The following is a 26,130-nucleotide window of genomic DNA, read 5'->3' as shown; positions in this document are numbered from 1 at the left end:
CTTTGTTCAGCCTCCTGCCTGAGCCTGTAGTGCTCATGCCTGAATGAAACAGAAACTGCTACAGTGGAAGTCAGGACAGTCCCCACAAGACCATACTGTTGAGACATACATGGATCTACATAGGAAGGAGAAAAAGACATGATCTCCTGAGTAAATTGGGAGCGTGGGGGTCACAGGAGAGGGTAGAGGGGAAGGGAAGGGAACGAAGAAAAATGTATAGCTTAAAAAAAAATCATACTACAGTTGAACTCGTGGTCCCAAGCTGGCTGCAATCACACGTGGGAACAGGCCTTGAAGGTTATAGCAGAGTCTGACCTTGAGTTCTGTTTCCTGGTCCACCACAAGGTCAGCACAGTCCTACCAGGCACTCCTGCCTGCATGAACTGCTCCATATGCTTTCACCGTCATGGACTGGACCCCTAAAACTGCTCTGTCAGGTATCTTGTCACAGCATTCACCTGTGCAGGCTCACCCAGGGTGCCTCTCAATGGACACCTCCCATCCATGAAAAGCTGAAGGCTTCTGTTGTGGGTTTACAGTAGAATAAATAAAAATCATGTCAAATGATATTTTTCAGTAAGCCCTGGAAACTAATCTTAACCCACTTCACATGATATTTAAGATACTGCCAAATATTAGGGATTTTATCTGATAAAAGGAGATATGGTCACAATTTTGCAAATGTCTCCTGCTGATAAAAACATGGCCAGCTTTGGCACAGCTTGTGTGTTCACACAAAAGCTCACATTCTCTCTACTATGCATGGCATGCAGTAGGAGAGGCTAGTGCACTTCTGTCAAATTCCAAGAAAAGGACAGCCTCTGTTTCCATGGGCTCGTCTCACACCTCTTTCTCCCAATTGTGTTCTTGCACATTCAAAACTCCATGTGTGATGCATGGGTGTGTGTCATCTGAGAAGCATTATGGCTCTCTAGTATCTTTATCTTTGATCTCTCCTCTTCTAGCTTAATGCCCTCTTTTACACACTTTACCAACTCCATGGCTTCAACTACCACCCATTCCCTTTTAACCAATTCTCATGAGATGAAATCAATTATCATCCTTAATTATCCAATTTAATGCCCCCAAGACTACGAATGGATTCTGAACTGTCATGTGGGTACTGAGAATTGAACCTGATATCCTCTGGAAGAGTAGTCAGTACTCTTTAACAGCTGAGCCATCTTTCTAGTTCCTACTAATGAATTCTGAATTTAATGCTATGGTAGAGTCAGACAAAGTAAATACAACCAAGACTCTTCCAAATTCAGTAACTTAAATGTCTGGACTTTAGTCTTCTTATCTGCAAAATGGGGATACTATTTACCTAGAAAGGCTCTTCATTTTTTTTAACTAAACTAAGTTTATTCTTTGACAGTTTCATACGTGTATATAGTACATTCGCTCTATTTAATCTCATCTTTCAGCTTCTCTTTCCTCCTGTTTTCCACCTCTTCTCCCTACGGGTCCTTTTTCCATTTATGTCTTTTGTAACACTTTGAATTTTAACCAGGAATAGTTGTGTGATCATAGGTTTAGCCTCTGAGTTTTGCACATAGTCGAAGGCAACAACTATCCCTTCCTCAGAATCCATCATAAACCAATAGTTCCATAGATAGATGAAGGCCCCCTGAATCCCTCCCTATCCATCATGACTGGCCTTGAAGGCCTAGTGCAGGCCGTTGCAGATGCCGTGAGATCATGTTTGTAAGGTCAGTGCTACACCATAAAGATAGCATTACACATTCTCCTATCGGTCCTCCAGTAGGTACTCTGTAAATGGTGCAGTTTTCTTTTTTCTTGTGATGGGGTCTTATGTAGTCCATGCTCAAACTCACTATGAACCTTAAACTTCTTTGGCCTTTTGCCCCCACTCCTGCAGTTCTAGTGACAGAGCCCAGGGCTTTGGGCATGCTAGGCAAGCACTCTACAATTGCACCAAACCCCAGTCCTCTCTGCTACTATTATTATTCATACTTTTTCACTGTCTGAAAACATTGCTTACCCTCCTTAATGAAACAGAAACTACATACCTGATTTTTCTCGAACCACTTCCTCCCAACTGTGTTTCGCAGGTCTGCTCTTCAACCCCGTGTGTATCTTTTCCAAGAAGCATGATGAGTCTCAAGTTTAATGACCTTGGTATCTCCTATTCTAGCTTATGGACATCTTCCCATCTTCTAGATACTCTGTCAGTGCCATAGCTTCAAAGACTATCCATCCCTTCAAATAACATCTCCTGAATTCTAACTACATGCAGGCACATAATATAAACAATAAAATCTCAAATGTTTGCTTTAGGGTTTTCAAATGGGGGGGGCTTATTTAACTGATTCAAAATCATCCTATTTGGGCTAGGGATATGGCTCATTTGGTAGGGTACTTGCCTAAAATGCAGGAAGCCCCAGGTTAGAGTCCCAGTATAATGGTGCTATATGTGATCCCAGCATTTAGAAACAGGAGGCGGTGGTGGCAAACACCTTTTATCCCAGCACTCAGGAGGCAGAGGCAGGCGGATCTCTGAGTTTTGAGGCCAGCCTGGTCTACAAGAGCTAGTTTCAGGACAGGCTTCAAACCTACAGAGAAACCCAGTCTCAAAAAGCCAAAGGGAAAAAAAAAGACTCAAGAGATAGGCATGTTTAACATGACTTAAACACTACACAATGTACATATGTATACATTTATCAGAACATTACATAGATACAATTTTTGCATTTTTCTATCAATTGACTTTTAAGAACCTGGACAGAAAACAATTGTTTCGATGCTTTAAGCTCTTACAGTTAATGTGCACCATTTCTACAACCAAGAGCAAGAACTTTTTTAAAAAAAGAAAAATAGCCTTAACTTCATTAAGGGTATTGAAAATAGTATTAAAGATAAGAAATGTAAAATAAAATGTCTGAGATTAAGCAGGTCAAGAGCAAAGGGCTTTCCTAATATTCAGAAATCACAAATTATAGAAGCTTCTTAGAAACTACTCAGGAGGCAAGTGATTTGTGGCACAACCATCTACTCAATCAAGTAAGGAACAACCATTCTGCATGCAAACACTGCCTCTACCCGTCCCTCTCAATCGCCCATTCTACCAATAAACACTGCTTCTTTCAATAACTGAATCAGCCAATTTAGCTCTCTTGCTTAGAGGGTGGCAAGCTTCTAGTGTACCTGAGCCTACCTAACAAATTGGCAAGTCTGTCCTCCTTGAACACCCATTTTAAATACTATCTTAGAAACCAAATGGTTTATGATTTCTTAAGAATTCTTTTTTTGGTTGTTTTGTTTTTCAAAATAGGGTTTCTCTGTGTAGCCCTGGTTGTTCTAGAACTCACTATGTAGACCAGGCTGGCCTCAAACTCACAAAGATAGCCTGTCTCTGCCTCCCTACTCTCCTCAGAGCTGGAATTAAACGTGTGAACTACCAGAGCCCAGCCTAAAAATTCTTATTAAAGAGATGAGTCCCACAAATGATTGGATCCAGCTAACAAAAAGCAAATGTTCTTCCCCTTGGGACAAAATGCATTTGAAACAAAAACTTATCTCAAGGTTTCTGTAGTTACCACATTATTTCTGCAATGCCTAGAGCCTAAGGTGTCTTATCCTGCCAAATCCAGGATGTATAAAGGTTATTATGACTACTATTCTGGTTCCTACTATGTCATAACCAATCCCCAATCACTGTTTCCCTTCAGTGGAAACAAAAGCTAGGAGTAAATCACCCTTCCTTAGTTATCTGTGGATCTCTTTCTGACATTACACTTGTTTCTACTATGCTTGACTTTTATTTAACATAACTTAGGCCCTAATGCTCCCTTATGGTTGAATGTTACTGATTCTGGCAATTAGAAGTCATTTATCCTTCTTAATTTCTCATCAAAACTACTCCCAAATGGAAGAAAGTTAGGTTCAAAGCTGTCTCAATGACAGTATCCTTTCTCTTCTTTCATACTGGTTCATATTGGTTTTAAAAAAAAAACCACCAGAATCTGACAGGCCTTGTGGTGCACAACTTTAATTCCAGCACTAGGGAGGCAGAGGCATGGGGATCTCTGTGAGTTTGAGGCCGGCCTGGTCTACAGAGTGAGTTCCAGGACAGGTTCTAAAGCTACACAGAGAAACCCTATCTTGAAAAATAAAACAAAACCAAAATCTGAGTCCCAATCTAAACTTTTATAAAGAACAGGTCTTTTTAAAAATGTGATAACATGCACAACCATCATTTGCTTATTAATCAACTGTTACCTCAAAACAAAGAATCCAAAAACACAGAAACTGGTTTTAAGAAAATCGTACAAAGAGAATTTGTACACTGAATTACAAAGACATCCTGAAGGTTCTTCCCATTTCTAATGCAGCCAGTTAGTTCTCAGGCCACAAATCACCCTCCACACCTTCAATAAAGGCTGACACTCCTCCCACTTCTTTAATGGCAGAGAGGAAACTAATTGCTTATTGTTCAACTGTAACTCTCCTCCGCCATCATCACTGAACAGTAGTAACCTCTGTTTCGTAATACTTCCTTACCACATTATCTACTTATCAAACCCAGCCCAGGCAGGAGTCGCTGTTAACACAGGCATGAATCTTTTCAAACAAACCCAGCTAAGTATATACAAACATCAGAAGTAGCCGCTTCCCCTTGTGCAAACTTGCAGAAAGTCTACAAGTTTCTATTTCTCTCCAGTCCATTAAAAAGCAACATTAAGACAGGTAAGGAAACAATTTACATTTCAGCCATGTGATATTTAGTATTTTAGTGAAAGCATGACCCTTATATACCTAGTATCTTACTGTGTCTTTTCAGACAGAATTGGCACTATTTCCCAATACCCTAACCCCAATAGGTAGGGGTTAGAGTCCACACATTTAACTTAACACAACTAACTTTGAAACTATTTTAGGACATTCTCTTCTCATAAACTTAGAGCTCTTATTCCTCACAAATGAAATACCAGCTTTAGAATTATTTGTGAAAAATAGTTTCTAGAAAGGATATTGCACCCCTTAGAACATTCCATTAGAACATTCTTCCAAATGCCATTGCGCCTTGAGTGAAAATGTTAGATAAAGTAAGTTTAAAAAGCCAGTAATTGGGGCAAGAGAAATGGTTCAGTGGTTAAGAGCACTGGCTATTCTTCCAGATGACCCCGGTTCAATTCCCAGCACCCACATGGCAGCTCACAACTGTCTGTAACTCCAGTTTCTGGGGGATCTGACACCTTCACACCAATGCACATAAAATGAATTAAAAACAAACAAAAAAAGAGCCAGCCATATGTAACAAGCACGAACTTTTTTGGGGGTGGGACCCTGAGGTTAACTGTATATAAATCCAGACTGGCTTTGAACACTCCTCCTTCCAACCCCAGCTTCCTTCCCAAGCGCTAGGATTACAGGTGTTTGCCACCACACCCTGCTACAGTCACAGATTTTTATATTTCATTTTAATAACTTGGTATTTCTCCATCTTAATAGTTGGCAGTCTCTGAAGAAATACCATGCCTACAAATGCTAAATTGTTGGGATTCCAGGAGGTTAGAACTTGATTTACTATTTAGTCAGAGTATCTAGTGACTGAAATGAACATTCAGACAGAAAGCGTCTCTAACACATGGCCGGCTTGGTCTGGACTTCCTTTTTCCTCACCCGTTCACCCATTATCTTCTAGCTCCAAGGTTCAATTTCCCTGACACATTCTATAACACTACAGTGTTGTCTCATTAGCCACCTTACACTGCTAGTGAAAACAGAGAATTCTTCCATGGCTCACAACTGTCCTCAAACTCACTATGCAGACCAGGCCTGGCTTGAACTCACAAAGATCCACCTGCTTCTGCTTCCTGAGTGCTGGGTTGAAAGGTCAACGACACCAAGCCTGGACCACAAATGAACTTTTATCACACCCTCTCTCCCATAGTCATTTTTTGGAAACCAATCTTTTGAATCCTAACACCTTATACATTCAAGGGAGGTCAAGTTTTTCCTATGCACTCCCATCCTAAGCCTCCGCTCTTCCCCACAGTCTCAATAACTCATCTCGACTTGGAGAAAACCCTTCCACGGAACAGGGTTAACAGGCCTGCCACTGATACTGATTCAGGGGACAGGTTAGTATCTATGTTAACACCAAAACAAAGTCATCATCCTATCAAAACTGCAATAATCACAGTCACTACTGCTAAGGGGTTAAAAACTCTTCTTCCTGGTATCTGCACACAATGTATAAGTGTTAAAGTCAAAATCATCTCAGCACTCTCTTCCAGCAACGTTACAACTTGCATCTCTTGAAGAAGCTCATCTTAGAAACATTTTAGTAGAGGAAGACAGTAGGGATAAATGAAAGGCTGGTTTAAAAAACACTGTCTGGAAAACCAGGCTTGTTGGCACACGGCATTAATCCCAGCACTTGGGAGACAGAGGCTGGAGAATCTCTGTGAGTTCAAGGCCAGTCTGGTCTACAACGCAGGCCAATCATGACTGTTACACAGACAAACCATGTCTCAAAACAAACACACACACAAACAAAATGCTGTCAGGAATTCAGAACTCTGTAAGGTATTTTAGAACTGCATGAATACAGTTGATGATTCAACTTCAGTTAATTAGTACAAGGACTCCTGACAACTTACCCCTGGATTAAGCAATGCCCTCTTCGATAGCTCTACTGCTTGATGAAAGAGGCCACCTAATCTAACCTGGATGGTGGGATGAGGGTCTCACCAATCGCACAACAGGACAACTTTCAAGACACCGGGGCGCGGGGTGGTGGGGTCCCTGTCAAGTCCACAGTCAAGGTTTTCCTGGTAAAGGAAGTTCAGAATGGGGTAGGAAGAGGCTGTCTGGGTGAACTTCCACAACCGCACTGCCTAACTTTCCCAACTCTTCCTGTTGGGGCTGCAAGACTCTACAGGAAGCATGTACTTGAGGGGACCTGAGAAGGAACCCTAGAGAAGGTACTGCCGGGCTCCGAGGGCGTTCCTCTCCTCCCCAGTGGGAGAGGCCTGCACTGCTTGCAGGATCGGGACTAGGAGAGGAAGCCCAGCTTCCAGGGACCGGGAGGGCACTTCAGAACAGCAAATGCTGGGGAGCTTCACACAGTTGAGGAGTCGGGCAGACTTAGGGAGTCCCGCATGTTGGGGAGCCCAGTCGAGACTGGGGAGTCGGGCAGAACTCGGGAACCCCACACATCTAAGAAGCCAGGTAGACATGGGGAGTCCTGCATGGTTGGGAGCACCTCATCGCTGGGGAGACGGAGGCCCGCAGGGCTTGGGTAGCCGGGTAGAAATGGGGAGCCTCGAATAACTGGAGAAGCGGTATAACTGGGAGTCTCACATGGTTGTTGAGTCCCGCGCTGCCCTTGAGTCTCCCTCACGTTCAGGTGGAGGCCCAGTCAATGCCGGGTCCCGGGCGCCAGCGCACCTGAGCCGCGCCCAGCCGCCAGCTGGCCGCTGAGAGTCGTCCGCGCGGCTGCCCGTCCGCCCCGGCCTGGCCCGGGCTTCGGCTCGCGGGGCCCCAACCCATAGCCCCGGCCCCGCCCGGCTTCTCGGTCCCGTCGTACCTGGCCGGCAGCCGCGGCAGTGGCGGTGCTGCTCTTCACATACCCGTTCCTCACCTCCCCGTTCTTCACGCAGCCGTTCGCCCGCAGCGGGCGGCGGCAGCAGCAGCCGCCAGGCTCCGGCCGCATCGTCCCGGCAGCACCCGGTAGCACGGCAGGCTCTGGAGGCGGCTGCGGCGCCAACTCCCGCTCCACACCGCACCCACCTCCCCGAAACCGGAAATGGCTGCAGCGCCGCTGCCAATTCCCGGTCCGGCCGTCACGCGAGGGCGGGGCCAGCGGAGAAGACCAGACTCGCCGAAGCCGGGTAGCCGGAGTGACCGCGGGGCGGAGCCTGATGGCGTCCGACCAATCCAAAGGCTAGGGAGGCGGACTTCATGCTGCTTCTGACCAATCAAGAGCGAGAGAAAAGCGGCTTGCTAGCGTCAAGGGGGCTTCTTCGGAGGAGCTCGAGAGCTGGGCACTTGATTGGAGCCCTAGACAGGTCGTAGGTGGAGCTTTGCTGCCTAATGGTCCAGACTGAGGAGGAGGCGGAGCCCGGAAAGAAGCAGCCAATTAGCGTATGGAGGAAGAGACGGGCTGAGCCCATTTCCAGAGCCGGTTCCCGGTTCTCCTGCACAGGTGGTGGTTGCCCTCTGTGCCCTTTCTCCCTAGAGGTTCTCGGATTGAATCCAAGCCCTAGACAGGCAGCTCCCTTACTTCATTAGCAAATTCCTCTGTGGGTGTTAATAGAATAGCCCTTTTGACTGTCTCTCACCGTTCCTCACCGTGCGCTACGCTGACGTCTCGAGTGCGCATCGCTTGTTTCTATCCGGGTTTCCCCTATACAGTTTCCTCTGAAGACTTTCCTTGAAAGTCAGGAGACCTGATCTATTTTCAGATCTTCTGATAACCGGAACTGAAATTTGGAGTTAACGACTTTATGAGCCAACTTCTTTTAAAATTCTTCCTGCTTTATAGACTCATTTGCAAGAATTACATTAGTAAAGTGTTGTGCACCTATCAAAATATCTAATCCAGACCACTAGCAAAAGAAAAGAAATTATTCCACATTACAGCATTACAGAGAACTTTAGTTACTCATAAATTTTTAGTGTCGTGATTAAGAGCATGACTCAGTCTAGGTTTAAATTCTTGCTGCCTCACCTACTAGCTGTGTGACCTCTATGTGTCTTCCTCTGCTCTGGGGGATAATAATAGTTGCCATAAGAGAATCTAATGAGTTAATGCGTATGATGTATTTTGTGCAGGACCTAGCAATTAGTAAGTGTTCAGTAAGTGTTTGTTATTATTAATTGCTGAATGCATCTATGTGAACCCCAACATCACACAACCCCTACTCCCCTGGAGCTTTTAGAAATGAGTTGGCAAGGTATTTGTTTTGTTCGAATTAGGGGAGGACCAGTCTAACAGAAAGTGGAGAGAGCACAGAACTACTTTTGAGTCACAAGCATTCTGATCCCAAAGTGAATACGGTAATTAGAAAGAACTACGGTAATTAGAAAGAACTATATGGGACCTGGAGAGAGGATTCAGCACTTAAGAGCACTTACTGCTTATACAGAGAACCTGGATTTGATTCCCAGCACCCACATAGTGGCTCAGAGTGTCAGAGGATCCAAAGTCTTATGCTGATTACTGAGGGCAACAGGCATGAACTTGGTGCACATACATACGTGCAGGCAAAACACTCAGAGACATAAAATAATACATCATTTTAAAAAGTTTTATTTGTTTTCCTTTTAAAGCTCTGTATGCCTTTAAGTCAAGCATGGGTATAATGCCAGCATTCATGAGGTGGAGGTAGGAGTATCAGGAGTTCAAGACAACCTTTGGCTGTAAACCAGCTCCAGGTCAGCCTGGGATATATGAGTCCCTGCCTTAAATATGAGGGGGTGGAATGACTCAATCAATGGAAGACTGCCAGGAAAACGTGAGGAGTTAAGCTCGGATTCTGAGCATCTTGTTAAACTCCCAGTGCTCAGGACACAGAGCCAGGAGGATTCCTAGAGGTATCTGGCAGCCAGTCTAACTGAATTGGTAAGCTCCAAGTTCAGTCAAAGACTCTGCCTCAAAAATAAAGTGGAGAATGGATGAGGAAGACACCCAAACGTTGACATCTGACTGTCATGTCACACACCCACCCACAAAGAAGTGTCTGCCTCGTGAAGCTTACACTCCACTGGGAAACAAGATACGGGGCTGGAGAGATGGTTCAGTATTGAAGAGCATTGGCTGCTCTTCCAGGAGATGCGGATTTGAGTACCTGAACCCACTGACTGATCATAAGCATCTATATAGGTGAGCTGATGCCCTGCAAAGGCATGCATGCAGGCAAAACACTCAGACATATAATATATATAAAAAAATTCTTTGCTGGGTGGTGGTGATGCACACCTTTAATCTCAGCACTCAGGAGGCAGAGACAGGTAGATCTCTGTGAGTTCAAGGTCAGCCTGGTCTACAGAATGAGCTCCAGGGCCGTTACACAGAGCAACTCTGTCTCAAAATAAATAAATAAACAAAAATTTAAATTTTTTGTTTTCAAGGGATATACCTACATAAAGGAAAATTTTAGGGTGAAATTAAAATAAAAGGGAAAACTTTTGAAGAAGGAGAAGAAGAAATAGGCAATAGGAATTTCAAAATGGGACGTTGGATGACAGCAACAAATCAAACTACCACAGGCGGTGGAGGTATTCAGGACAGAAATCTGGTTGAAAAAAAGAGCTAAGCTATTTGATTGACACTTAGATAGTGGACTGAGAGAATGTGGAAAAGTCTTGGACGAAAGGTGTGCAATTAGCTGGACCTTGAAGGGTGGGTGGGACATAAAACCGGTTCTGAATGTACAGGGGAGTTTGTTCCGGAGGGAAGGACCCACGGCAGCACATGTGCCGAGCTGGGCAGAACAGAGCCTGGATCCCGGGAAGAGCCTGTCCCTTCCTCCTGAGGACAGGACACCACCAGCTCCTTATCTTGTTCTGCCACTTACTCACCACTTGTGGCCTTAAAGGAGTCACACACACAGCTCTGATTGCCTCACTCGCCATCTGAGGTTAATTCCTGCACTTTGTCTCTTGCTAGACTGTTGTGTGTACATGATATAATACACAAAGGATGTGATTACTCAATAGGCCGTTGCTAAATGCCAAAAAGGACTCTTCAGTGGGAAACACCCTGGACTCCACAAAAGCAGGAAAATCATCCCTTCCAGATCCACAAGCTACCTCCTGCTCTTCATTTTACAGAACTTATATGCAAAGTCTCATGCTCGGTACCAGAACTCAGCTCCCCTTGTCTTCCAAGATGGCTCGAGTCACTTCAGCTGTGAAGCTTTCCTTGAAGCTCATCGTCCCTGTAAGATCAGATGGCCTGTGTCACATGGCTTTGGAATTCTCAGAGAGTGAGTGGTCACAAACAAGAACTCCGTTGTCAAATCCAGGAGGATTGAAGACCCAGCCCCAGCGCTCACAAACCTTGTGACTTAGCAGTCTAACTCTCTGTGACTCAATTCCTACGTGTATGAAGTGGAACACACGGACTTCATGGAGCTGGGAATTGACTCCAGGCCCAGGGATTCAGCACCTTCTCTTACTTATACAGGCGCCTGCATGTGCATGGTGTGAGAACACACTTGCACACCTGCAAGCATGCACATGCACACATACACACCACAATAAAAATGAATTTAAAAAAGAATTTTATTTTGTGGTCTAATGAGGTATACTGTCTAAATTTAGGGGTAAGGAGAGTGCTAATACAGGCAGATTTGGGGTTACAAATATTCAGAACAGAGCTCATTTGATGTTTTTAATACCTTGTTTGAGGTGGCGTTAGGAAAATCTGCATTATCTCTACAGGCAATTCTATCTTGACTGTCCATCAACAAGAACAACAAATTAGGTTCCAGAACAAGGTCTTTTTTCCCTTCCTCACGTCCCTTAGTTTTCCTTGTCTTTCTATTCTGCCTCATCAGTGAGACCACAAAAGACTCACAGGATAGAAAGGAGCCTTTTGAAGTCAGCTGCTTCTGTATAAAACAAAATAAAAGACACAAAGATGGGAAGTTCAGAGCTGGGAGGCAATCTCGATTCCCAAGTCCTCCATGCTTCATTCATTCATTTATCCATTTGGCCATTCATTCGTCAATAAATACTGTTTTGTTAGCTATCATATTAGTTGTCACAATGATAGGCAAGGTCTCTACTCTCAGGAAACCTTCAGGGTGTTTCTGTGTGTGTATGTGTTCATGAGTGTGCTGGTGTACATGTGTATGGAGGTCAGAGGGTAACTTTGGGTGTCATCCTCAGGAACACTGTCCTCCTCCTTTAAGATGGGGGTCTTTCTTTTTTTGTTTGTTTTGCTTTGTTTTGCTTTTAAGACCGGGTTTTTCTCTGTAGCCCTCACTGTCCTGGAACTCTGTAGACGAGGCTGGCCTCGAACTCACAGAGATCCGCTTGCCTCTGCCTCCTGAATGGTAGAATTAAAGCATGTGCCCAGCTAGACAAGGGACTGGAGGTCATAAATTAGGCTAGGCGGGCTGGCTATTGAACCTCATGAGTCCTCCTGTGTCTGGCTTCCCAGTGCTGGCATTACAAGAACTCAGCACTGAGCTGGAAATGCTGAGAGAATTCTGAAGAAAGAACTCAATTTGTCACACTTGCTAGTAGACTGAGACATAACCTTAGCCTTTTATTTATTTATTTGTTTGTTTTAAATTCTGTGTTATGCAGCCCTTGCAGACCTTGAATTCACTTGATAACCCTAGATCTTTATGGTCAAAGATGACCTTGAACTCCCGACCCTTCTGCCTCCCCAACTGCTGAGATTACAGGGATACAACACCAGGCCTGCCCTCAGACTTGATTTGCAAGGGATGGGCTAGCCTTTTCCCTTTCCATTATCCCTACCCTAATATAATAAGCCAAGGAAAGAGATTACTGTCCTCCTTAGATTTCAGGCTCCACTCTCAGTACCACATTTGCATCTCCTGAAGTAGGACAAGCATCACTGGGCCTTGTTTTGGTCTCCTTATGTGCATCATCATCCGGACTGGGCTATGTAAAGAAATGATTGCATGTAAATGTGAGACTTTAGGAGGGATAAATGGTTCCTCCTGATTACACATCTAGAGGGTGCCCACTGAGCAAGCTGTAGAGCGATTTTAGTCTGTGCCGTATAAAGCATTGACAATAGGAATTCTGAGGTGAGAGATGTGCTCTGGGAATGAGCCAGAGCTTGTCTCAATGGCAGGTCTCTGCTCTTGTGTTTCTTTGCTGTTGATGCACCTCAGAGCTTCCTATCCAACCACCACACCCCAAGCTGCCACCTTGGGCTTCCTGTGGGCACTCAGCCAGCTAAATGTTGCAACCATCTGAGATCAGCTTCAGGAAGTGGACTTTTGCTTCTGGCTCCAGAGATTCAGAGTAGTGACTTTTGAAACTGTATTCAAATTGGATTAAGCATAGGAGAGATTCATTATTGGCTCATCTCACCAGACTGGATTCAGGTGCTCTTATAATGGCCCTGGGAATATGTTCCTACCCTTGGTTTGGCATCTGATTTCTCTTGCTATAGGGAAAAAAAAAAACTGACCAAAACCAACTTGTGGAGGGAAGGGTTTATTTCATCTTAACACTTTTAGGTAACAGTCCATTTCTGAGGAAAGCCAGAGAGGAACTCAATGCAGGGCAGCGCTATAGGCAGGAACTGAAACAGAGCCCATGGAAGAACACTACATACTGACTTGCTCTCCATGGCTGGCTCGACTTGCTCTCTTTCACAGCCCCGGAGTGTTTGCACTGGAGGGGCACACCCCACAGTAGGCTGGCATTTTCTCATCAATCATTTTCGAGAAAATGTCCCACGAGGCATGCCTGACGTCTGATGGAGAACCTCAGTTGACCTCTCAGGTGACTCTAGTTTGTGTTAAGTTGGCAAAGATTAATGAACACAGGCTCCCTTCCAATTGTTTTGGTTTGGTTTTCACCTTATAACGGCATGGCCCCTGGAAAGACCGCTTTCGCTAGGACCGCTTCGAAACCTACTGGAGGTTGCCGTTTCTAGCTCAGTGTGAGAGCGCTCGTCTAGCATGTGGAGACTCTGGGTTCCAACCCAGCATCAAAAGCAAAGCAAAACAAACAACTTTTCTTTCCGTGCTAAGACCGGACCTGGCGTAAACAGGCAGGGGCAACAGCACGCGGAAGCACGCTGGTGAGTTCCTGACTATCCTCGGGGCCTCTGCTCTCTGCAATTCCCTCTGCTTGATGAGGCTTACTTGACCAGTGGTCATTCATCCATCTGTGTATCTGGAGCCGGTCCCGCACCTTGATTCCCTAAGTCCTGTGCCTCTGCAGCTCCACTGAAGCCTGTGGTCCAGGCTTAACCCGATGGTGGTATAGCAACACTGTATACCTCCAGCAGCTTTACTGCCAAGACCTCAGCATCTTTTCTAACCACTACGGTGAGTCTTTTTGCATCTTTCCCTCTACCTCTTTGAACTCCTTGAAATCCATCACGGCCTATTTAACTCTGTTACAGTCATTCTGTAGCCTCTCTCTCTCTCTCTCTGTGTGTGTGTGTGTGTGTGTGTGTGTGTGTGTGTGTTCACCATTCAATATTTGATCTGAGCACCAATATTAGTAATTAAAATTGAAATAGAAAAGAGGCTGGAGCCGGGTGGTGGTGGCGCATGCCTTTAATCCCAGCAGAGAAGCAGGTGGAACTCTGTGAGTTCAAGGTCAGCCTGGTCTACAAGAGCTAGTTCCAGGACAGGTTCCAAAGCTACAGAGATACCCTGTCTCGAAAAACCAAATAAACAAACAAACAAACAAACAAACAAACCAAAAAAAAAAGAAAAGAAAAAAAAAGAATGAATGAATGAAAGAAAGGACTAGAGAAATAGCCCAGCAGTTAAGAGCACAGACTGCTCTTCCAGAGGACCTGAGTTCAATTCCCAGCACCTCCATAACAACCGTATGTAACTCCAAGATCTGTGACACGGTCACACTAACATGCAAGCAGCAAAACACCAGTGCACATAAAACAAAAATAAATGAATTTTTAAAAAAAGATTGGAATAGAAGAACTGGTGTCTGATAACACCCAACTATCAAGAGAAAATAAGGCCATGTGGTTGATGGAAGCCAATGAAACCATTGTAGCTCATGAGTTTATTATTATTCAATAAATTTTGCCCTTGTGAAAGAACACAACACGTCCACCTACGTTTCTGGAACGGAATGTTCTCAGCATCCATCTGAGTTTTGTGTCTGTATTCTTACCGCCAATTTGAGGCCAGTGGTTTCCAAATTGGAAGAGATGAGTGAGGGGCAATGTCACAAAAAAGAATGCTGTATCGGTGCAAACAACAGATAGCCGTTATATTGACCATGTCAGAGGGACGGCTAGGAGATGCTCAGCAATTTTTCATTGCTGTTACACACAGCACTAGTGATAGACTGTTTCTTGCCCAAATCTTAAAAATACACTCTAAGTTCGCTATGGTAAGTATGGTAACTATCTGCATTGATTCAATTTGCTAAAGTAGCTGAGACCATCATCTTGAAGAAATCACTATCCTAAAGCAGTCAGTGGAAGTCTGCTGTGACTGACTGTATGGGGGACGGAAACTCTGATAGGATACACTGAGAATTCGTTCTGTGAAAAAGGTGCTGATAGGGGCTGAAGAGATGGATCCTTTTAGGAGAACTTGTTACTCTTGCAGAGGATCTGGATTCACTGAATCCAGGACAGCTCACAGCAGATAGCTCACAGCTATCTGCAACATCAGTCCCAGGGGCTCCTCCGCCCTCTTCTGACTGACAAGGCAACAACCAATGCTTGTGCTACATGTATGTGCATGAAGGCATACCTATAAAAATAAACAAATCTTTTAAAATAGCATTAATAGTGATAGAGGACTCATATACAACCATACTTGTTCCAAGAATACCATATGCTATCGATTTAAAGTGCCAGAGAGGTGGGCTTGTAGCTCAGGCATTTAGCATACAAGAGGCCCTGGATTCAATTCCCAGCATAGAAAAACTTTTTAAACTAAAATGTACATATATTATAATATATGTATATATTATATACGTGAAGCAAATGTCAATAGGGTATCCCAAAAATGCGTTAAGATTAAAAACAACAAGAAGCCATAGCTTCTCTCTGCTTCCAGGTCCACAGAGACGTGAACTGGCTTCCTGTGCTTCTGTCCCCATCCCTGAGCCGTCAGCTACCACACTGACAAGATGGACTATACTCACAATGAGACAAAACAAATCTTTCCTCCCTTGGAAAAAAGGAAAGTCACAAGGAAGGAATGTTCTTTCTAGGTAATGTGCTCTGTGTATTTCCTGGGATGATGGAATTTTCCTGTAAGAGATGCATAGCTAGCCAGGCCTGTGATATCAGGAATAGGGAGGTGGAGGCAGATCCCTCAGGACTTTGAGGAATCCTCAGGGCCTGCCTAAGCAACACAAGGTTCTGACTCAAAAGCTGAACAAGTAGAGCAATAAGAACGGCCATAAAGAGTAGTTTAAAGGCAAAGGTGCCGTTTCTCTTCACTTTTTTTTTTTTCTCCAAAGTGTGGTTTCTCTGTAACTTCAGAGTCTGTCCTGGAGCTTGCTCTGCAGACCAGGCTGGCCTGGAACTTAAAGAGATCTGCCTGTCTCTGCCTCCTGAGTGCTGGAATTAAAGGTGTGCTCCACTATCGCCCAGCCCTCTTCACTTAGTATTATAGAATCTTTCAAAGATTTCCCCTCCTCTCCCTCAAACTCGAGGCTTACTTGGTTGTTGGGGACTGCGGACCACCAGACCCTGAATTTCTTGTAAACAACTTGTCTCCCTCTGCTCTGAGCAGCCTGCAGCTGCTCTGAGCACGAGTCAGAGCACGAGACCCTGATGGCAGGGGAGTGGGTTCTGATGAGTCTGTAGCTGAACGATCCCGAGAACTGGAGTGTGGCCAGAACCCTACATAAGCTGCCCGTGAGCACAATAAAGTGGGCATTCTTGTCTCAAGGATGTCCCTGTGGCCCCGTCTGTCTGTCTGTCTGTTTGTCTGTCTGTCTTAAAATTTTCAGCCTAGATCCCATAGCATGTAGCAAGTAGAGTGCGGGGACGGAAGCAGTGGAGTTTTACACTTGGTAACAGCACATTCTGGACAAGATAATCTAACTTCTTTTGAAATGATCTTGTTGGGATTTTTCTCCCTCCCTCAAAACGTTCCACTTTCCCCCCCTTCTTCTTGGATTAGCGCCATACCCCATCGCTTCCGGCCTCTAGTATCTGGAGGAACCATGCTGACCTGTTCTGAAGAGTGTTAGTCTCTTGTTTGTGCTGCTAGGATGCATCAAACCCTCAGTAAAGGTTTTCTCAGTTGCTTTTCTAAAACACACAGGAATTAGATGAGGGAGAGAGGGTGCTACAGGGGAGTTCAAAAGGACTAACAAAGAAAGAAACTTCGTTGTATCTGTTTTAAGACCTTGATCATGGGCTAGTCTGAATATAGTTGTTTTTTGTTTGTTTGTTTTACTCTTTGGGGGCCCATCAACCAGCTCCCAAGTAAACACACAGAGACTTATTCTTTCTTATGAATGCCCAGCCTTAGCTTGGCTTGCTTCTAGCCAGCTTTTCTTTTCTTTCTTTTTTTGTTTTTTGTTTTGTTTTGTTTTTGGTTTTGTTTTTTTAAATATTTATTTATTTATTTATTATGTATACAATATTCTGTCTGTGTATGCCTGCAGGCCAGAAGAGGGCACCAGACCCAATTACAGATGGTTGTGAGCCACCATGTGGTTGCTGGGAATTGAACTCAGGATCTTTGGAAGAGCAGGCAATGCTCTTAACCTCTAAGCCATCTCTCCAGCCCTTGTTTTGTTTTTTTCAAGACAGGGTTTCCCTGTTGCTTTGGAGCCTGTCCTGAACTCACTTGTAAACCAGGCTGGCCTCAGACTCACAGAGATCTGCCTGCCTTTGCCTCCCTAGCGCTGGGATTAAAGGTGTGCACCACCACTGCCCAGTTAGCCAACTTTTCTTAACTTAAATTATCCTACCTACCTTTTTTCTTTGGGCTTTTATCTTTTTCTATATACGCCTTTCTTTCCTTCTTACTCCTGGCTGTATGTGTGGCTGTGTAGTTGGCCCCTGCATCCTCCTCTTCCTTTTCTCGCTCCTCCATTCTTCTCTGTTCTGTTTATTCTCTCTTCCTGGCAGTCCCACCTATCCCTCTCTCCTGCCTAGCTATTGGCTATTCAGCTCTTTACTAGACCAATCAGGTGTTTTAGACAGGCAAAGAAAGACTGCTTCACAGAGTTAAACAAATGTAACATAAAAGCACACAAGATATCTTTGCATCATTAAACAAATATTCCACAGCATAAACAAATGAAACACATCTTCAGCTAATATTCCACAGCATGAGGTGGTTCAGCAGGTTTAGGCATTTTAGAGTTCAGTCCCCAGGATGCACATGGGTAGAGAGAACTGACTCCCACAAGTTGTTCTCTGGCCTCTATGTGTGTGCACGCACGCACACACACACACACATACACACTTACTCTTAAAAGCCCTTGAGCTTTTCATATTTCCAGTATGGTATACGCTTACATTTTTAAAAAATATTTATTTTATTTATTATGTATACAATAGTCTATCTGTGTGTATTCCTGCAGGCCAGAAGAGGGCACCAGACCCCATTACAGATGCTTGTGAGCCACCATGTGGTTGGTTGCTGGGAATTGAACTCAGGACCTTTGAAAGAGCAGGCAATGCTCTTAACCTCTGAGCCATCTTTCCAGCCCACACCCTTACATCTTAACAGCTCCTAAAGCTTAAGCATTGGGTTCAAGAAGACCGCTTTATTTCACCCAACCAACCTTTCCCACACTGACCACTCTGCACATACGTTTTCCCCCTAGTACATCTCATTCTTGCTTCTCTGCTTAGGAGTCAGGTGTTGAAGATGAGTAGAGAATTGCTCAGGTATGGAGCAGGGGTGTGGTTGACTCACTCATGGCTCGGGGAAAGAAACCTGTTCGCTCTGAGAGGTGCGGCAGGTAAATGTGAGGCTGGCATGGACCACAGCCATTTGGCTACCACAGGAAAACCACCTGGGAAAGCCAACGCCAGGAAGTGGGCCCAGCAGCTCCTGTGTGATCTTTCCAGGAAAGCTGTAAATAAGAGCCTATTCCCTAGACAGGACACCAAGCACCAGCCAAGTGAGCAAATACTGTCAAGACTAACTTAGTGAACCGTGAGTTTACTGGGGGTGACATGCAGAAGCATAAGGTGACTCAAGGCAGCTGAATCACAAAAAGCCCAGCCCAGCTTGGGTGACAACCCAGGGAAGTTACCCACACACACCTGGCAGGCAGTACCACGGGACAGCTTCCTCCCTTACCAGCAACCCATGGCTGGGATAACCTTTTGGGAGGGCCCTTGTGAATCTGGTAAAAATTTCTCAGTTCCCTGAGCTTTGTAAGTTTTACTACCTTCTGGAAAGTCTCCTGCCTGTCTCCAACGGGGACTGTTTCAATAAGGAGGAAATAACAACGGAATAGGGATTCACTGAGAGGTGGAGAGGATGCTGTGATTGGACGATGCTTGCAGTGTGCGTTAAACATGCCAGCTCGGCTGTACCAAAAAAGATCGGTTGAAGTGCGTGTGTGTGTGTGTGTGTGTGTGTGTGTGTGTGTGTGTGTGTGTGAAACTGGGACTGGAAGCACGCAACTATTATACTCATTCAACAGAATCCTCTTTTGTTTTGAATGGGAGAGGGTGTTATGTAGTCCAGGCTGCTCTCAAACTCACTACGTAGTCAAGGACGACCTTGAATGTTTCTTTCTCCTGTCTCTTCTCCAAATGCTAGGATTACAAGCATAAACCACCACACCCAGTTTATGCAGTGCTAGGGATAGAACTCAGTCTCTCTGTATGCTGGTGTGTGTGTATGGAGGGGGGAAACTACTGAGCTATATCCCCAGTTCATCAAAATCTCTTTAATAATACTATTGAAGTCTAATGAGGGGCTGGAGAGATGGCTTAGCAGTTAAGAGGTCTAATGAAGTTGGGTGGTGGTGGCACACACCTTTAATCCCAGCACTCAGGAGGCAGAAACAGGTGGATCTCTGTGAGTTCGAGGCCAGTCTGGTCTACAGAGTGAGTTCCAGGCTAGGCACCATAGCTACTGAGAAACCCCGTCTCGAACCCCCTCCCCCACAAAAAGAGGTCTTGATGAGTTTTGATATATGTGTATTACTTGTGTCCAAGGTGGGTATTATTATCCCCTAGGTGGTAGCTTGCATGTGTATGGGGATGGTGTTAGTGGTACATGTGTGCACTTGTGTGGAGGCCACAGAAAGATGTTCTCTTCCACTTTCTCTTCATTCCCAGATAGTTTATCTCGCTGAACCTGAAGCTTGCCCTTTTGGCTGGGCTAGGTGCCCTGTTAGCTCCTAGGCCATTCTGGCTCTGCACCTCAAAGCGGGGCTACAGAGATGGCAGTCAGACTTGACTTGTTGGGGAAGATGGCTACTTGAACTCAAACCCTTATGCTTCTACAGCAAGTGCTCTTACCTACTGAGCCGTCTCCCAGAGTATACAGTATTCTGTCTGCTTGTATGCCTATAGGCCAGAAGAGGGCACCAGACATCATTACAGATGGTTGTGAGCCATCTGTGAGCTGGGAATTGAACTCAGGACCTTTGGAAGAGCAGGCAATGCTCTTAACCACTGAGCCATCTCTCCAGCTCCCCTCTGAGGGCTTCTTAATCAAATTCAAGTGGACAGCCCAAATTAACCAACACACATTCAGTTGTCATGTGCTCATGTGGGATTGTTTCATTTTGTTGCTTTGAAACAACCTCACTATGCCACTCAGGTTAGCCTGGAACTCAAAATCCTCCTGCCTCAGCTTCCTGAGCACTGGGGCTATCAACATAAATTACCATGCCTCATCTACGGTGGAATTATTTCTGTCTCTCTCTCTCTCTTTCTCTTTATTTATTGTTTTTTGTTTTTCAAGACGTTCAGTGTAGTCCTGGCTGTCCTGAAACCCAGGTCCTGTTGTGGATAATTGGCTTTCTACTTTTAAGTACTTCCCATGTTTTAATGATGCAACTGTTTATAATTGCAATTAAAACCTAATAACAGGGGAACTACAAGCTCGCTTTAATAAGTAAAACAATTAACTACGTACAACATACTAATAAAGTACAAAAGCTATATAATCATTTTAATAGACATAAAAAAGCTTTTGGCAAAATCTAACATTTTTTTATGATAAAACATCAGACATACCAGGAAAAGTCAGAGTCCCCTCAACCCCTCAAAGGACATTTAAAAAACACATACAGCTGGAATTACACTAGTGGTGAAAGTCTGGATTTTTTTCCCCCAAGATCACAAACATGATAGGAAGGTCACCTGTCACCACTTGTATTCAACGTTTGAGCTGCAACTTCTAGCCAGGGCAATTAAAAAGAGAAGGTTAAATAAAGGACTTCCAGGCATAGTGGTGAATGCCTGTAATTCCTGCACTGAGGCTGAGGCAGAAAGGAATGACTGTTAGTGTGTCCAGTGTTTGGATGAGGCTGTTTTAAATTAAATTATGGTGATGGTTGGGAAACTCTAAGTATGCTGAAAGACACTGCATTCTATACTATGTGTTTTATGGTATATTAAGTTCTTTTTAATTTTTTTCTATCTTTATTTTTATTGGATCAATGCTTTTGCCTTCATGTATGTCTGCTTACTGTGTGTGCCTCATCCCTGTGGAGGTCAGAAAAGGGCATCAGATCCTCGGAAACAGGAGTTATATGAGCCTGTGAGTTACTGTGTGGGTGCTGGGAATCGAACCCAGGTCCTCTGCTAGAGCACCCAGCGCTCTTAACTGCTGAGCCATCTCTCCAGGCCCCTCTGGAAAGTTCTTAATAAAGAAAATAAAATCTAAGATACCACACACACACACACACACACACACACACACACACCCTGTTCATTGATAATGAATAGACTATGTTTTTAACCTTAAAACAACACTACTTTTTGTGTATCTGTCTTGAGAGTGAGTCTCTTTCTAGCCTGGGGTAGCCTTGTCGAGGAGGATAATCTTGAATTGCTGGTCTGCCTGTGTCCATCTCCTGAGAGCTGAGATTCTAAGTACACCATGCCCTCTTCGGGACTAGTTTTGTCTGTTCACATTTACTGCATCTGTAATTACATCTGTAATCACCACAGTAGGGAAGTCGAGGCAGGAGGCTCACAGACGGCGTGGCTCCATGTGAAATCTTGTTGGAGTCAGGGGAGCAGATGAAGGCGGAAGGGAGAAAGGAAGTAAGATAACCATGATATCCCTTTAAGAACTGTTGGTCTATTCACTTAAAAAAAAAAAGATTTTTATTTTGATGTGAGTGTGTGTGTTCGCACATTTGCAGGTGTGAAGGGAGATCAGGAAAGGGTGTCGGATCCCCTAGAGCTGGACTTAGATGGGTCGTTAGGTGCCTGGTACGGTTATGGGAATAGAACTTGGGTCCTCTGCAAGCACTGTTAACCTCTCCTTGTTCACTTTCTACATGCGTGCTCTTGATAATGAGGACACTGGGTCTCTTAAAGGATTAATAGGTGACAGAGATTCAAACACTGGCCGTCGGTGGAGAAAAAGAAGTCAGAGCCCAAGGCTTTAGTAGACACTGTGCAGTCATTTCTTGAACTACTCTAATACAATAAGTAAAGTCAGTTGAAAATATCTAACCTTTACGACGTTCTGATGTGACCCAAAGGATGTGGCTCAAATGTGAAGGACAACCATGGACCTCTGCTCCAGTCCGGGGGCAGTCCACCTACGGAAAGCTTGAATCTGTATCCATATGCTGCTTTCCCACTGTCCTGGTGGAGAGGAAGAAAGGCTCCCCAAGCTGAACCCCTGACGTCACCCTTCCCTGGTGGGCATATGTGTTCATCGATCAGGACCCCTCCACCTATAAAAAGAGACGGTGCGGAGCTGAGACCTGAAGTGATTAGATAAACTGAGACATAGGGAAAGATGCATTTCCTCCCACCTACTTACCTGGCCTCCTCCACATCCCTTAGGGATCAGAGTCTCAGACATTTCAAGCTGGCCTCAGACTGCTAAGTAGACAAAGATGCCCTTGAACTTCTGCTTATCCTACGTCCCAAATGAAGAGCTTACACGTTTGCACAGCTATGGTTTATGCAATGCCAGGGATCAAACCCAGGGCCTCATTATGTTCTACTGATCTACTGACTAAGCTATTCCCCAGCCTCTGCTCTTCACTCCACTTTATTTTCCCTTTCTTCCTTCCTCCTTCCCTCTCCTCCCTCTCCCTCCCTTCCTCCCTCCCTCCCTCCCTCTCTTCCTTTCTTTCTATTTTTATTTTTTGAGACAGGGTTTCTCTGTGAAACAGCCCTGACTTTTCCTGGAACTCTGTTTGTAGGCCAGCCAGGCAGGTCTCGAACTCACAGAGATCCTTTTGCCTCTGCCTCCCAAGTGCTGGGATCAAAGGTGTGTGCCACCACACCTGGCTACTTTTTCCCTTTCTCTTTCCTCTTTTTCCTCCCTTTCCTCCCCCTCCCCCTTTAAGACAGGCTCTCTTGTAGCCCACACTGGCCTGGAATTCCTGGTCCTCCCACCTCCCAATCACTGGAGATACAATGTGAGCTTCCTGCCCGTTTTAAAAAGGAGATGAAGTCTCACTGTAATTCCAGCCTGACTCTGGGTTTCTGGACTAAAGCTAGCCCCATTCTTAAGTCATAGGAGAGTAACTGGAGGTGCAGGTGCAGCTGGAGGTACAGGTGCACGCAACTTTGGGAAGACGCTCCCCTTTAGCAGGTGTCTTACTCAAGAGTCTTTTGGTGACAAGCACCAAAAGCAGACAGCTAAGTTAGCTTTAGTGGAACAGAACGTTTGGTTACTGTATCTCTAGTAATGCCAACACACACACACACACACACACACACACACACACACACACACACACCCCAACACCCGCTTTCCTTCCCTTCCCCTCCTTATTCTGTTTGGGTCCAGGGAGGAAACCCTTGATCTCAGAGCAGAGTCTTGCCAGTCATGATTCATAACTGGGCTAAGGTAATAACAGAAATCCAATTCACCTTTGCCACACCCTCACTTTTCCAACCTTGCTTGTATGGTGTCAGTGACCCGGATGTAGACACAACAGGCCCTCTGCGGGGCCTGCAGGAGAGATTTGTCTTTATTAACAAAGACTGAGCCCCTTTCCTTCTGGCTCCTTCCCTTCTTCCTTGATGCTGTGATGGGAGGACAAGATGTCTGGAGCCATGGGAGCTATACTGTGACCACGAGACAACAAGCGCCATGATAAATCAGCATGTTGAATGCCGACTGAAGGGGTCCTCGGCGACTCGGCTGAAGTGAGAGAGCTCTGCTCTACCCTCTTCCATCCTTCCTGAGGAAACAACTCATCCGGGGGATGTAAGCCATCATTTAGGCTCTTTCTCTCTCTCTCTCTCTGAAACAGGTTTCTCTGTGTAGCTCTGACTGTCCTAGAACTCCCTCTGTAGACCAAGTGGGCCTCAAACTCACAGAGATTCTCCTACCTCTGCCTCCTGAGTGCTGAGCCACCACTGCCCGACTAGTTGTCCCTTATTGTCCCTCAAATGCATCTAAATTCAGGCAGATGTATGCCATGCTCAGTGTGAGTCCCAAGGGACCCAAGAGCCGCTTTTTCTGAACCGAGGAAACAGAATCTGGAGAGCTGCCGGGTCTTCTGCTCCTCCAGCCTCACCTGTACGTCTGAGAACTGCATCAGGTCTTCAGCGCTCTCTCTGCTTCCACCGACCCAGCTCTCCAATGGCAGAGCCCGGTCTGCATTTTCTGTGTCCTAGACAGTTAGGTCTACAGGACTGCAGGAGCCTCATTTCAAAACCTAGAAAAGAGATTATGCAGATCTGACTTTGAGTCATCTACACCCAGACCCAATGAGCAAAGGTGCATGTGTAAACATGGCTGTGAAAAGCCCACCTCAGGTGTGTGTAAAGATTTTTTTTTTATTATGCATTCAGTGTTCTGAATGCATGTATCCCTGCAGGCCTGAAGAGAGCACCAAATCTCATTACAGAGGGGTATGAGCACATGTGGAATTGAACTCAGGACCTTTAGAAAAGCAGGCAAATCTCTTAACCACTGAGCCATCTCTCCAGCCCTGTGTGTAAAGATTTTTAAGTGCTTATTTGTTTGTTTGTTTGTTTATACATTGCGATAAGGTCTTGCTATGAAGCCCAGCTGGCCTCTTATTCGAAATCTCGATTTAGTTTCCCTAGTGTGTGGGTTACAGGTGAGCCCCATCGAGCCTAGGAATTTCTTTTTCTTGTTTTGTTTTTGTTTTTGTTTGAGACATGCTTTCTCTGTGTAGTTCTGGCTGTCCTGGAACTTGCTGTTGACCAGGCCAGCCTCGAACTCACAAGGAACCATCTACCTCTGTCTCTTGAGTGCTAGGCTTAAAGGTGTGCGCCAAGTCACATAACCTAAGATCTTTTTTTTTTTTTTTTTCGAGACAGGGTTTCTCTGTGTAGCTTTGGAGCCTATCCTGGAACTCACTCTGTAGCCCAGACTGGCCTCAAACTCACAGAGATCCACCCGCCTCTGCCTCCCAAGATTAAAGGTGTGTGCCATCACTGTCCGGCATAACCTAAGAATTTCTTAGGAGAAAGGCAGGCAGCTGGTAGAAGACCTCCCTAAGTGTCCGCTATTCTCTGTTGAGTGAGGCAGAAGGGTAAGGGCACTAGGAAGCCATGGGAGAAAGAATCCAGCAGATGGAAACGCTGATCAGAGAAAGAATCAACTTAGATGAGAAATTCCTTATTCTTTTTAAAAACAGGCTGGCCTCAAACTCTGCCCCCTGCCTCTGTCTTCAAAGGCCTAGAATCACAGACCCCAGCAACCCTACAAGTTCACTCTCATGGGGCAATTTCAATCTCTTTTGAAACAGGTTGAATATTGCTATTTAGCCACGGATGACCCCTGAACCTCTGATCCTCCTGCTTCTAGCATTTCTCTCTCCCCCTCTCCTCCCTTTCTCTCTCCTCCCTCTCTCTCTCTCTTTCTCTTGGGGTGTGTGTGTGTGTGTGTGTATGTGTGTGTGTGTGTGTTCATAAACTGTCGAAGAGGTTCTTTCCAGCCCCTTCAAAAGATTTGATCGAGGAATGAGGAAGAGCAACGATAAAGAGGAAGGAAAAGAATGGGTCCAGAGCAGAAAACATTGTCACCAGGAAACAGAGGACCCGGTCTCTCCACCCTCAACCGTCCTCTGCTCCCAACAGAGGGTGAAAATCAGGTCACCTGGTTATTTTAGGCTCCCATCACAAAGAGACCGACTGTTTGTGTGTTTCCAGACACTTAATGGCGACAACCTTTCTCTCTAGAAAGTTCACCGAAACAGATTGGGGTCAGCCTGGACAGTGGTTCCTGCAGGGACCAGAATACTGCACCGGAGGACCCGAGAACGGGTTGGTAGCTTCCTTCCGTGACCCTTTGAAGGGGGACCTGACAGAGGAGAAGGGCACCACCACCT

General features: G+C 45.2%; 1 protein-coding gene and 1 long non-coding RNA gene across 2 annotated transcripts in view; one reads left to right on the top strand and one right to left on the bottom strand.

The window, feature by feature from the left end:
* Positions 1-7,761, bottom strand: part of Sptlc2 (serine palmitoyltransferase long chain base subunit 2) — a 73,060-nt gene extending 65,299 nt beyond the window's left edge. The window contains exon 1 of the mRNA XM_048449310.3: positions 7,559-7,761. Within this exon, the coding sequence (XP_048305267.1) occupies positions 7,559-7,684 (126 nt within the window). The 5' untranslated portion in view covers positions 7,685-7,761. The remainder of the gene's footprint in view (positions 1-7,558) is intronic.
* A 5,677-nt stretch (positions 7,762-13,438) lies between these two features.
* On the top strand, positions 13,439-16,603 carry LOC125410036 (uncharacterized). Its single transcript, XR_007234956.3, has 2 exons — positions 13,439-14,021; positions 15,741-16,603. It is a non-coding gene; the product is annotated as an uncharacterized LOC125410036 (long non-coding RNA).
* The last annotated feature ends 9,527 nt before the right edge of the window (positions 16,604-26,130 follow it).

The sequence above is a fragment of the Myodes glareolus genome, chromosome 11, assembly GCF_982192425.1.
Source record: "Myodes glareolus chromosome 11, mMyoGla1.1, whole genome shotgun sequence".
Lineage (NCBI taxonomy): Eukaryota > Metazoa > Chordata > Mammalia > Rodentia > Cricetidae > Myodes > Myodes glareolus.
The sequence above is the reverse complement of the archived record's forward strand: the minus strand, read 5'-3'. Positions and strand labels throughout refer to the sequence as shown.